Source organism: Dendropsophus ebraccatus, chromosome 10 (genome assembly GCF_027789765.1).
Source record: "Dendropsophus ebraccatus isolate aDenEbr1 chromosome 10, aDenEbr1.pat, whole genome shotgun sequence".
NCBI lineage: Eukaryota > Metazoa > Chordata > Amphibia > Anura > Hylidae > Dendropsophus > Dendropsophus ebraccatus.
The window spans coordinates 13885085-13898211 of record NC_091463.1 but is presented as its reverse complement, the minus strand read 5'-3'; the positions used below and the strand labels follow the sequence as shown (position 1 = coordinate 13898211).

At 43.7% G+C, this 13127-nt stretch overlaps 1 protein-coding gene across 4 annotated transcripts in view; it reads right to left on the bottom strand.

The window, feature by feature from the left end:
- CACNA1B (calcium voltage-gated channel subunit alpha1 B) overlaps positions 1 to 13127 on the bottom strand; it is a 205045-nt gene that overhangs the window by 114700 nt on the left and 77218 nt on the right. For all 4 annotated transcript variants that reach the window (XM_069942883.1, XM_069942880.1, XM_069942881.1 and 1 more), the window contains exons 3-5: positions 10223 to 10314; positions 8779 to 8931; positions 6224 to 6414 (exon numbers count right to left, since the gene is read on the bottom strand). In XM_069942883.1, coding sequence (XP_069798984.1) covers positions 6224 to 6414; positions 8779 to 8931; positions 10223 to 10314 — 436 coding nt within the window. The remainder of the gene's footprint in view (positions 1 to 6223; positions 6415 to 8778; positions 8932 to 10222; positions 10315 to 13127) is intronic.

Sequence of the window (13127 nt, the reverse complement as noted above, 5' to 3'; positions counted from 1 at the left end):
CTGCAGCCTCTGATCATCACCAGTAGAGATGAATGTCACTGGGGCATGCTTCAATCCGATCATTTGAAATTTGATGCAGCCCTAGGGAGCCCAGGAAAACATGGATACAGCCATAGAGTATATCCATGTATTCCCAGACTCCCTTGTGCTGCATCAAACTTCTTCAGTCACCAGTATTCAAATGCTGAACAATCGGACTGGAGCATGATTGAGAGGCGCTCATCTCCAATCACCAGTGATCGCACCAGCATTGTGGCACTTCTAGTGGTGGTACAAGGAATTGCAGCTGGGTCCCATTGGAAGGAACAGGACATTGCTGCAATACATCTAGTAGTATGGTGATGCTGCTATGAACCTTGGTAAACATTGGAGGGGAAGATGATCTTGAATGAACACTTCTCCCATTGGGGTGAAGGGAGTAGGACTCAAGCTGATCTCGTATTAATTTTTACTGGCTGGGTTAACCCTTCACGATGGCTATACACCTAAGAAAGCTATAACTCCCAATCCACCCCATACAAGGAAAGAAGGGAGACAGACACTGCCAGAAACCTCTGCTGGCATATCTTCCCTAGAAGAAAAGGATCAGGCAAATGCAACGTGACTGGCCGTTCTCGTCATGATATCTGCCATTGGAGGAGTGACCGAACACAACAGAAGATTGATCGATCCTGTCTGAATTGGTGTATAGCCAACTACAGAAGGTGGAAACATCACTTAAAGTAAATGCACCATCCAGATTATTGTTTTACTTATTAGAGTCAACACGTTCTTTCCTTACTAATCTGTTACTATTAGTGTAATTTTTAAAATTTTTAACAGCATTTAGAGATATGCTTTACAGAAAGGCACAATAGACTGGTGCTGACCCTATGCACTATAATAGGATCATGTTCCAGGTATGCTCTGTGATCTGTGCAGGGAGGCAGAGTTGTGACTGTTCACCTACTGTGATCCCATCTTATCTATTTGGTGTCACCTTGCACAGTAATCTTTTCTGTGATGATAAGGAGGGCACTGTTGAAAACAGCAAATATTATTATTATTAGGCTTGGTGGCCAGAATGCAATGTTTTAGGATTTTTATATAGAAAACTTAAAAAAAAAAATCACCAAAAATCCATTAAAGGGGTATTCCCCTTCAACATAACTTTTCATATGTTGCTGCCCATGATGAGACTAACATTTCCTTCCATACTTATCTATTCAATCTAGTTAATCATAGTTATCTATTCAATCTCCTTCTCCCAGTTCTAAGCTGCTGCTTCCTGCTAAAAACACAAAAATCGGTGTGTGAGCTTTTCTGTTCGTTTCCCCCTCCTCCCCCCTCCCTTCCAAGACGGCTGATGTAGATAGGTCCCTGGCTGTATCGGCAACTTTGTAGCTTCTTTGTAATGCTGAGAGGGCTAATCTGAGGTCAACTTGTAATGCTCCCAGCATTACAAAGAAGCTACAATGTTGCAGATACAGCTTGCAAGGGACTTGTTTACATCAGATGTCTCAGAAATGGAGGAGGGAAGATGTGACGAAAAGCTCAGACACAGATTTTTGTGTCTTCAGCAGAAAGCAGCAGCTCAGAATCGGGGGAAGGAGACTAAATAGATGATAATAAGTATTGACGGAATTGTTAGTGTCACCATAGGCAGCAACATATGAAAACTTTTTTTTTTTTGTTGCAAATCATGGCAAAACTGTAGCCAGGAACAATACCATGGGCCCCCCAGGAGCTCAGGGCCCCAGGCTACAGCCCAAAAAGGACATATTATAATCCACTACTGTTTGAGTGGAATACCCCTTTAAAACCTAATTTAAACAATTTTCTGATGACATATTCAGTCCTCAGTCCAAACTACTGTATAAAATGATTGCATAATCCATCATGGCTGGCCTTGCTCTATAGGGTAGCGCTTTATTACATTACACTAACGTTAGAGCTCTAGAAGCCACTAATTCAGCACTGCTACATCTATAAGCAGTATAGTACAGATAAAGGTGTAGCAGAGCCGGATATGTCAATGGGGACAACATACTAAGTTTAGGTAATTCTGTGAAAAAATCTACATAAAAGCAACATAAAATGCCACATTCATGGATGCTATAACCGCATCCACGTACATATGCACAGACCCAGGCATAAAGCCACAGGAACGTCTTGCACGTATACTGCATAGGCTCTGGATTGTATAATGAATACAGTCCCGCTGACAAGTGATTTACGACGCTTGAAATAGTCATATGCTACGACAATAAAACATAGAAGGCAGGCGCAGTATGACAGGGGTAGATTGCGCAGATAGACACAATGGCGACAGAGATAGCGTAAGCAGGCAGGGGAGAGAATAAGAGGTGATGAGATGGAATAAGACGACTCGGACGAATATAAGCCATTGGCTCGAATGCAGAACCAAGAAGGATTGGATTCAGTTTGGGAAATAGACGTCTTGGGGTGACCCAATAACAATGTACAGATGTATAAATGGACAGTCTTTCTAGAGATCTTTTACATGACCAGGCCTGTAACTTTGACATTGGGACATGCTCTATGTCTAGAGGACAGGAGACGGGATTCTTTACTGTAAGAGCAGTGAGACTATGGAACTCTCTGCCTCATGATGTCATAATGGTTGATTCATTCAACAGGTTCATGGAGATCCCGGATATATGTAGAAAATTACATGTGATGGGTTCTAGAGTTAGAAGTTTACGTAGAAATCATTCTGGAGACAGGAAGGAGTTTTCTCCTCTCATAGGATTTGCTGCCTTTCTGTAGATTGAAGGGTTATAGCAGGGTTGGGGAACCTTTGCCCTCCAGTTATTGCAAAACTACCATTCCCATCATGCCTGGACAGCCGAAGGCTGTCCAGGCATGATGGGAATGGTGGTTTTGCGACAGCTAGAGGGCCAAAGGTTCCCCATGCCTGGATTCTAGTAAGGACAGGGAACCTGTGGCCCCCCACCTGTTGCAAAAAATACAATTCCCATCACGCTTAAGCTTTGGCTGTCTAGGCCTGATGGGAATTGTAGTTTTGCAACAGTTGGAGGGACACAGATTGCCCCTCCCTGGTTTATAGGTTGGACACCAGTCAAACAAGATGACAACAGTAATGGAGTAGTCTACAACTCCATTCCTGGCACCAGAACCACAACCGAACTATGGATCCATTTATAAATCAGTGGGATCCATGAATATTTGGTGAAAATTGGTCTGTCATACTAGTCATAAGCCAACAACTCTACACAGTGTCGGACTGGCCCACCAGAAGACCAGAGAATCCTCCAGTGGGCCCCCAGCTTTAGAACCTGCACAAACACTGACTGACATGTTTCTCACTGGTTCTTCATTGGTGGGCCCCCAGGATCATCTCCACTGGTGGGCCCCAGATACTCCAGTCTGACACTTACTCTCCATATGATACTTAGGGACTAGGGTTGAATGCAACTGGAGCATGCTTGAGCCAGATCGGTGGCTGAAGAAGTTTGATACAGACCCTGGGAGTCAGGGAAACATGGATAAAGCTTTAGGCCTTTGGCTGTATCCATGTTTTCCGGGACTCCAACTTCTTCAGCCACTGGTGATCAAATGCTGAACGATCAGACCCGAGCATGCTCCAGTTCTCCAGCACTCATCTCTATTTAGGACATCTCAAGGTCATAGAGGAAGGTCCCTCATTCTGATGATCGCTGGCTTCTGTTAAAAAGGATTTACTTTTTGCGAGACAACTGGAAGCCATGATGGCAATGTGAAGAAGGAGGACAACTCATCTGACAAGCATACATGGGGGGGTGATGTTTTTCTGTTTTGGAGTCTTTTTCTTGGATATTTTCTAGCACCTGACCCTCAACTTTTTTTTAACACCACCCCAATTTTTCATTTGGCATTAGCCCAGACATTGCATTCATATATCAGGGTGATTTTCTTGGAAGTTTGCAGAGAAAAAGAGATAAAAAAAGGAATCCAGATTTGTCCACTTGTAAACCAGACGTTTCTAGAGACAGCAATTTCCCGAGGATTCGCCTACGCTAGAGGCCTCTGCACACAGCCAGCTAGCATTTGTAAATGAGATAGAGCACTAGTAAATAGACTGCTAGATAAGGTTACATGCACCTTCACACTAAGAGACTCATGCAAAGTGCCCGGCTCTAGGGGTGAAGGCCATGTTGCTATGACTGCACCCTGGGGGTTCAATTATAAGGCCCCCCAATAAAATGTGGAGGAACATAGCAGGGAGCTAAGCGAGGCTCGGTCCGTCTGGTCAGTCCCTGTAATGAGAGCCATACATTTTCTTCTCGTTTCTCGTCTTTTCATTTTGCCAGCGCTGTTGATGTATTAAATAAGAATCAATGAGATAACAAATGATCACTGACTGCATTCGGAAGTAGAACACAGTAACACTCTCAAGACACGGATGCATCGATCACAAGGTCTACCAGATGGGATGGGAGTTTACAGCTTGACAGAAGCAAAAGGTCTGACTCAGGCAAATCTCTGTGTCTGACTATGCATCAGAAGGAAGGGACCATTCATTAGAAACAAAAATCATTTATCAGCCTCCTGACGGGAAACCGAGGAGGAGAAAACTTAACGCCGGATTAGAAAGTCGGGAAATGCCGAAGAGGGGATCAAGATACAACAAGGATGGGGGGGGGGGTACCATAGCAAAGACATGTAAAGCCTTAAAGGGATTATCCAGCACTACAAAAACCGCTTTCTACCAGAGACAGCACCACTAATGTATCCAGTTTAGGTGGAGTTTTGCTACTCATTTCTATTGAAGTGAATGGTGCAAAACGCACCTGAACTGGAGCCAAGAGCGGTGCTGTCTGTAGAAGAAAGTGGCCATGTTTTTTGTAGAGCTGGATAACCCCTTTAATCGGCCATCACTACTACCCCCACACTCTGCACATGGCTGTTCTAGAGACATTACTCTTCCTTCTTGCCAAAACCACAGTGGCTCATAAGATGTGTGGTGTTCTGTGGCCATGCTGTCCTGTCCTACAATTTGTATGTATAAGTTTATTGCCTCCAATTCCATATGAATCTACAAGAAGAACACCTGTGACATGCTGAATTACATGTGTTGCCTTATAATGCTTAAATTTTGGGTTCAAATCCCACCAAGGAAACCATTTACAACCATCTTGGTTGTGGTTTTTGTAGCTCAGTTTCATTGAAGCAAATGGAGCAGAACTGTAATACCACACACAACCTAAGGACTCAAGTCCCATGACCCAGACAGACCAGGCCGCCCAGGTCTCATAGACACAGAGCGGGGAGGAGAGTGAGGCAGCCACTCTTTCTCCCGATTGAGACCCCGACCAATAAAAACTTTTGACATTATCTATGTGCATGGCCACCTTTATTGACTGATAGTGTTGAGCGGACTTGGTAAACTGCTGGGGTTTGGCAACCCTAGGCAGTATACAGCCTTTGGCTGTGTCCATGTTTTCTAGGACTCCCTAGGGAGGCATCACAGTTCTCCAATCTTTTGGGAGAACGTTGTCGAATCTGAACAGTTCGACAAATTCTTTGAACACAAATGACTGATGACCTTTAATCTACCACCACCAGTTACACATATTCATGTATCCGCCCTTTAATCTTGCCATAGTTTCATGGTATCTAAAGTTCCGGCACAGTGATCCACCCTTTTGTGTTATTTTGTTTGACCGGCGGCGCAGAACCATCAATGTTTTATATTTCATCAAATAAGTTGCCGTCTGTGTGCGGAGATTATAACCCCGGGAGAAAGTCTGGTATGAGGCGCTTTACTTTGTTTTTTGGAATACTTGCAGTAATTCCGACAATAAGAAACAGGGATTTGTGTTGTAGCGCGCACTACATCGGGTGCTTCCACTTCACAGTAATTGGCACATTTCTATTCAAATGTTGGTGTCAGCTCCTTGAGCCACTGAACAAGTAATGTTATCCTACACAGGACAGAATGTCCTAGATATCCTGTATGCCTCGAGAATTATAATCTCCATCAGCGGAAACCCTGTATTTATGAAGAATACATTAACAAAAAGAGGGATGTACCGTATCCTGCCGCCAGTATGATGGTTGATAACTACCATTAAATCTATATAGTATTGAATAAAGTTAAACCAACCCCCAAACGTGAACATAAAAAATGTCCTTATCCAACCAAACTTAGCTCATATCCACCAAAACCAGCAATGGCCAATGAAGTCAACTCTTTTTGCTTAAGCTCTTTGTCACTTACATTGTACAAGATGTCCGTCCATCCTTCCATGGTAATACACTGGAAAACCGTCAAGACCGCAAACAGGATATTGTCAAAGTTAGTGATTCCAAAGTTAGGTCCTTTCCAGTATAACCGGCACTCTGACGTTTCATTATCGCAGGTTCGGGCTGGTGCTTCTTCTCCACATGGATAATCAGCAACGGGTTCACCTGTATAGAGAGTTTCGATTGGTCAAGGTATTTTAATAATTCACCTATAACGTAACTATGGGTTTTGTATACCAGGATTGGCGACTGACTTTTAACTTTCCAGGAGTAGTGGGACACAGTTGTACACAAAGTAATATACACCCAGTCCATTGTCTTAAAATGCCCTTAAAGGGACTCTGTCAGTAGGTATATGTTGCCCTATTTAAGGGTGGCATAAACTAGTGACAGAGAGGCTGAACAGAATGATGTATCACTTACATTGTTCTGTGGAGCTGATTCAGAGATATCCTCCTGAATAACATGGACAATAAGAAGTCCTCTGCATTATGTGCATGTGCTCAGTAGTCCTGTATATTCTTGAGCAACAACAAACTCCGCCCACCAGCTGCTAATTGGCAGTTATCTATCCTTGATGTGTATAGGCAGTCAACTGTCAATCAGCAGCTGGAAGGCAGGGGGAGGGGTGTGGCAAGAATCCTATTCTCCTGCATATTAGGAGAACAGCTGAATAGAATAATGTAAGTAATATATCACTCTGTTCAGCATTTTCTTCACTAGTTTATGTTACCGTAATTTAAGACAGCATAAACCTAGTGACATATTTACTTAATATGGCTTCAATACGATTCTTTGTCATAGGAGTTCCTCCCTGACGACCTAGAGAAATAGCATTCGCTCTATGGTGACCAATAGAATAGCAGCTGCTCCCTGGAGGCCTAGTGATATAGAATCCTCTTCCTGCTGGCCTCCAAGTCCATTCCTTGTCACAGGAAAATGAGTGTCTACCCTTTCTGAATCAGTGGAACAGCTGTAGACAACTTAGAGGACCTGTAGACAACTTTGAGGACCCATGGACAAGTAAGAGGACCTGTACCCAAGTTTGAAGACCTGTAGATAACTTAGAGGACCTGTAGATAACTTAGAGGACCTGTAGATAACTTAAAGGAGCTGTAGATAACTTAGAGGACCTGTAGATAACTTAGAGGACCTGTAGATAACTTAAAGGACCTGTAGATAACTTAGAGGACCTGTAGATAACTTAGAGGACCTGTAGACAACTTAGAGGACCCATAGACAACTTAGAGGACCTGTACATAAGTTAGAGGATCTGTAGACAACTTAGAGGACCTGTAGACAACTTAGAGAACCTGTAGACAACACAGAGGACCTGTCTGAAATCTTGTAACAAGAGAAACATATGTCCTTGAATATGGAAATAAGTGGCCATACTTTTGCTGGTACAAGATGTTTATTAAAAGCCTTGTTTCTGGTGGAGAGAAATTGGAGCAGCTTGGACTGTCTAGCTTTCTGCTTATCCGTTTAAGGCCTGGCACACACTCTGCCCGCCACATAAGGAGAATCAGAGGGAAAACACATCTTTGGATTATCTCAAATTATTCTAATTTCCAGAGGTAAAACCAGAGAGACTGCATATGTGATACAGTAGAAAGTTATTAACACTGCCTGACATCGGTCTCTAAGCTTCCTTGATCTCCAAAAACCCTCTCTAGATAGGGATGGGTGAGCTTCTCAGAGATACATGCTGACAGATCTCTAATATCCTGGAGGTCATTTTCCCAGTCTCAAAGCTGAAAAAAAGTTAGACAAAAGAACAATTAATGTGGCTGCAAACAGCCACAACAAGGCGCGCTTATGGAGATTTCAATCTCTTTGATAGAAATATTCGAGAATTCGAGATACAAGTTATGAAACGTTGAGCCGGTAATATTAGACATTAGCAAGAAATAGAGGAGGAGGGGGCGGGGGGCTAAATTGTGCTTGTCGCATTGAACAAGTCTCTTACGGGTATAGGCATGTGTCCATGGGTTCTTGTCTAAATATTCGCTAATCTCCTCTGTAGGTACACATCGTTCCTTCTTTTGCTGGGATCAGAAGGAGTAAATGACCTTAGTAACGATCATAACTAACAACTATCGTTCTGTGTGTTATGGCGAACGATTTCAGGTTGTTCCCAAAATGGCTTGTTTGCGATCATTCATTGTTAATCATCGAAAACCAAAACTCACTTTTTAATAGGATGCTTAGTTGTAATACCACACACAACCTGAGGACAAGTGGGGCACTGTTTGTGGAAGTAAAGACTAAGTAAAGAGGTTTTACTAATGTTAGATAATCCCTTATACCTTCCTTCCCCCCATTTACTTAGATATAGGAGGTGAGGTGCAGTAACTGATCTTAGCCACTACACAGTGGACGGAGCTGTCTGCTTCCTGCTTATGGCACCCTAACCAATCTGATATTAATGACCTTTCTTGAGCATTGCCAAGCAATAAATTTAGCATGGGAAACCCCTTTAGTTCTACATTACTTACGCACATAATGGCAAAATTGTCTAAGTCTCACCTGTTTCATAAGAGAAGCAAGTTTTGTGGAACTTTCCCATATAAAACTCCAGCCCTATAATAGCAAACATGACGATGGCAAAGAAAAGTAGCAAGCCAATTTGAAGAAGCGGGACCATGGCCTTCATGATAGACTTTAACACCACCTGTAGACCTGTAATGTGGAACACAGAGATGTAAGTCAGGTACCAGGTTACACATAATAAGAAGACAATAATGCAAACCACAATATATCAAAGAACCCATCAGTGGTGGTGTAAATTTAAGGTGTGTTACTCCTCCTGTGGCCCCTTTAAATTAAGCCCTCCCCCTAATATATTGAGCTCCACCCCTTCTATATCAGTATATACGCTGATGTGCCCAATATTGTAACTTCCTGAAGACCTAATTGTCCATTATTTTCAACATTTATAGACCCATTTGTTTGATCAAAAGACAACTCCTATTTGTGATTTGCCAGCTTTGTGCCACACAGGAGAAAAAAAGACTCCTTCCTTTACTCATCCCAGTCTCCTGGATCAATTTTCCATAATTGTCACCCTTGTTAACTCTTAAAACCATTAGTATTTAGAGAAATGTCTGTTTATGCAGTGTTGAAATTCTTATTCCCTGTCTCTTGGATTGGCCATTATAAATGTAACTTCTCTTACTGTAAAGAACCCTTTCCTATTCTGACAATCTTATATCTCTCATTGGTGGTCTTTATGAGATTTAAACAAATCTGGCATGTTCGTCTATTAGTGTTGAAAGAACTTGATGGACTGTTCGGGTACAACAATGCTCTCCAGACCCCAACCACTCGGCATTTGACTCCTGGGGTCTAGAGAAGTTGGATGTCGTCTATGGCTGTATCCGTGTTTTCCAGGGCAACATCCAACTTCTCCAGACACCGGAAGTCAAATGCCAAATAGTTATGCCAGTTCGTTCGAAACTATTGTCTATATAATAGTCATAGGGGGCAGAGATCTCTGTTCACACAGTTTGGGTGTGAACACAACTTATATACCCTCTACAGTTAAAGACAAGTAGGTTTAAACTGAAATTAAACATATTTTAACATTTCTAAAGATGTCCTGTTTGAAAAATATACACTTACCAATTCCCCATGTGCCTGCTTTGCTTGATAACCTGCTGCCCTTAGTTACGACCTGCCTTTGAGCGTTTACTAAGGTGGTCACACATGCTCAGTTTAACTGATATCTCTAGATTTGTCCCACTAGTAGTGGCAGTTGGTCTCCACTGCTCATGCAGGTAAGGGGGATTGTGGGAAAGTGTAAGCTCTGTTATATGGCAACAGCAGGGTCACCATTCATAGAGAGAACCAGAAAGTGATAAAACCCATGGGGGGGGGGGGGGGTGCACATTTGCACTCCTCTACGTATATGTGTTACACTACTGATTTTACGTGGGTGAATGGCCTTTACTAAGAGGGGGTGGATACTTACTAGGGATTCCCGAAACCAGCTTCAGCGGCCTTAATACTCTGACTGCTCTCAACGTCCGCAGGTCAAAATCTGTGCCGGCTGTCGCCAGTATCCTGCAGGAGAAGAAGAGATTGTGTTAAACACGATATTTTACATAACAACAAGAGCATTTAGTGAGTCCTTATACTTTCATTCATCTCTTACTTGCAAATTGATAAAAGCAACATACCGAGGAACAGTTTGTAAAAAACTCCATTGGAATGAATACGTCAAAGGATATGTACACATGAATTATTTATCTACGTTCATTCCAATAACCATCAATATTATATTAGTATCATTTATTTATGCAGTGCCCAGAAACGGCAGGCGAGTCCAGTACCAGGAGCTTTATCCTACACATTGGCTCATTTCACAGTACAGCTTCAAATCCACAGACAAAGAATAGCAGTAAAGTCATAAAGTGGTAAAAATAGTAGTATAAGATCTTCTCATATAAGATGACAATTGTTCTGTTTTTGGAGTAGGTCACACACCATGGGGCCTCCACCCCATAGGCCTTGTCTGGCATGCAGCCACCATGCCCCTGGCAGCAATATAAAAAAAAACTTTCAGAGGCTACTTTTGGATAGTGTACCTCTTGATGAGAGACTGATGACTAAAAGAACTGTCTCTACAATGCCATTTTACTCAGTTCACAAACCTTAAGAGGGCATCATTGGGCTGAAAGAAGCTGGATGGGTCTTTGGACAAACTGCCCACAAGATGGTGCTGGGAACAGTAGTTACATAAGGGCACACATGGCAAGCCGACTCTAGATGGCCCAGACAGACACTACTAGAGAGGATGGTTTGATCCACCGACAAACACGAGCAGCTCCCACAGTTTTTTTGTACACCATCCAAAGACAGCACCCAATTTCCCCATTGACAACAGCCACCATCACCTTCTTTCACACTATTGTTATGAACAATAAGCCTGGACTGTTTTATACTGGAACCATATGGTATCGAATGATAGGTTGGGGTATAGAGCTACATGGTCAGCACTTAAAACCAGCCCGTGCTGTGGAGTGACACACTGCCCCCTGCTGGTGTGATGATGTGGGGAGGACACACTGCCCCCTGCTGGTGTGATGATGTGGGGAGGACACACTGCCCCCTGCTGGTGTGATGATGTGGTGAGGACACACTGCCCCTGCTGGTGTGATGATGTGGTGAGGACACACTGCCCCCTATTAGTGTGATGAGGTGGTGAGGACACACTGCCCCTGCTGGTGTGATGATGTGGTGAGGACACACTGCCCCCTATTAGTGTGATGAGGTGGTGAGGACACACTGCCCCCTGCTGAGGTGAAGATGTGGGGAGGACAAACTGCCCCCTGCTGGTGTGATAATGTGGGGAGGGCAAACTTCCCCTGCTGGTGTAATGATGTGGTGAGGACACACTGCCACCTATTGGTGTGATGATGTGGGGAGGACACACTGCCCCCTGCTGGTGTGATTATGTGGAGAGGACACACTGCCTCTGCTGGTGTGATGGTGTGTGGAAGACACACTGTCCCCTGGTGGTGTGATGATGTGGGCAGAATACACTGTGCCTCCTGCTGGTGTGATGATGTGGTGAGAACACACTGCCACCTATTGGTGTGATGATGTGGGGAGGACACACTACCACCTATTAGTGTGGTGATGTGGGTAGGACACACTGCCCTCTGCTGAGGTGATGATGCGAGGACACACTGCCTCTGCTGGTGTGATGGTGTGTGGAAGACACACTGTCCCCTGGTGGTGTGATGATGTGGGGAGAATACACTGTGCCCCTGCTGGTGTGATGATGTGGGGAGAATACACTGTGCCCCTACTGGTGTGATGATGGTGGGAGGACACACTGCCCCCTGGTGGTGTGATGATGTAGGGAGAATACACTGTGCCCTGCTGGTGTGATGATGTGGGGTGGGCACACTGTCCCCTCAAACATAGAAAGTGTCATTCAATTCCATCAACTCCTTCTTGGCGCCTCTATGACTGTAACAGTATCCATATTGGTTTTTACATACCTTACACGCTGAAGTTTAATACTTTTTTAGACTACGCACCCCTTCCTACCAGTGATGGGAATACTGTAGAGGCTACAATCGCTCATACGCCTGAAGGGCCTACAAGACCTCCAACAGAAGTCATCAGCCATTGATAGAAAGATCCTTAATAGAATTTGCATTGGCGTTGAGGTCTCCCCGGTGGAGGAGATGACGGTGGCGGCCAGTATTGATGAGAATTGAAGCCACCCGCAGCTCAATGGGATGATGTTCCAACCTGGGACTGCACTTGATGTATTTTAATAGCATTAAAGAAAGAGTTTGTGACACAATGATTCAGCGGTGGAGACACAAAGCAATAAGTTTCCTCCGTGGTGATCTCGGCTGCATTTTAGCGAGAAGATTTAGACGATATGTCGAAAACACTCTGCTTAGAATACACAATATACGAGAAGACATTTTTCAAGGAAAAACAAGAAGAAAAGCAAAATTCGGTTTATGGGCAACATAACTCCTGAGACGCCGGCGGATGCTCGGATATGGTCACTTAGGCTAGACAGGAGGCTTTTACATTTTTATAGCTTGTTGTGGCGGTTGTGGCATCTCAACATGCAGTGCTCGTCCTGTCCTAGTATGAAGTACAGGTCTACATTCAGCCCTAGGGTCACATCAACACATAATGACCCTGTTATTCAAGGTCTCCATAACTCCATACAGATGTAAGTGGCCTTCAGACTACATAGTACCATAGAGGGTTATGGGTGTAATGAAGCATTCCAGATGACAGGGAGTTGGGTAGTACAAAAGACAAGTTGTCTATACACTTAGTCCACCTGACCTCCCCATCTACCTGGCTAGGCTTTTAGTCTGCCTTACAGCTTTCCCAGG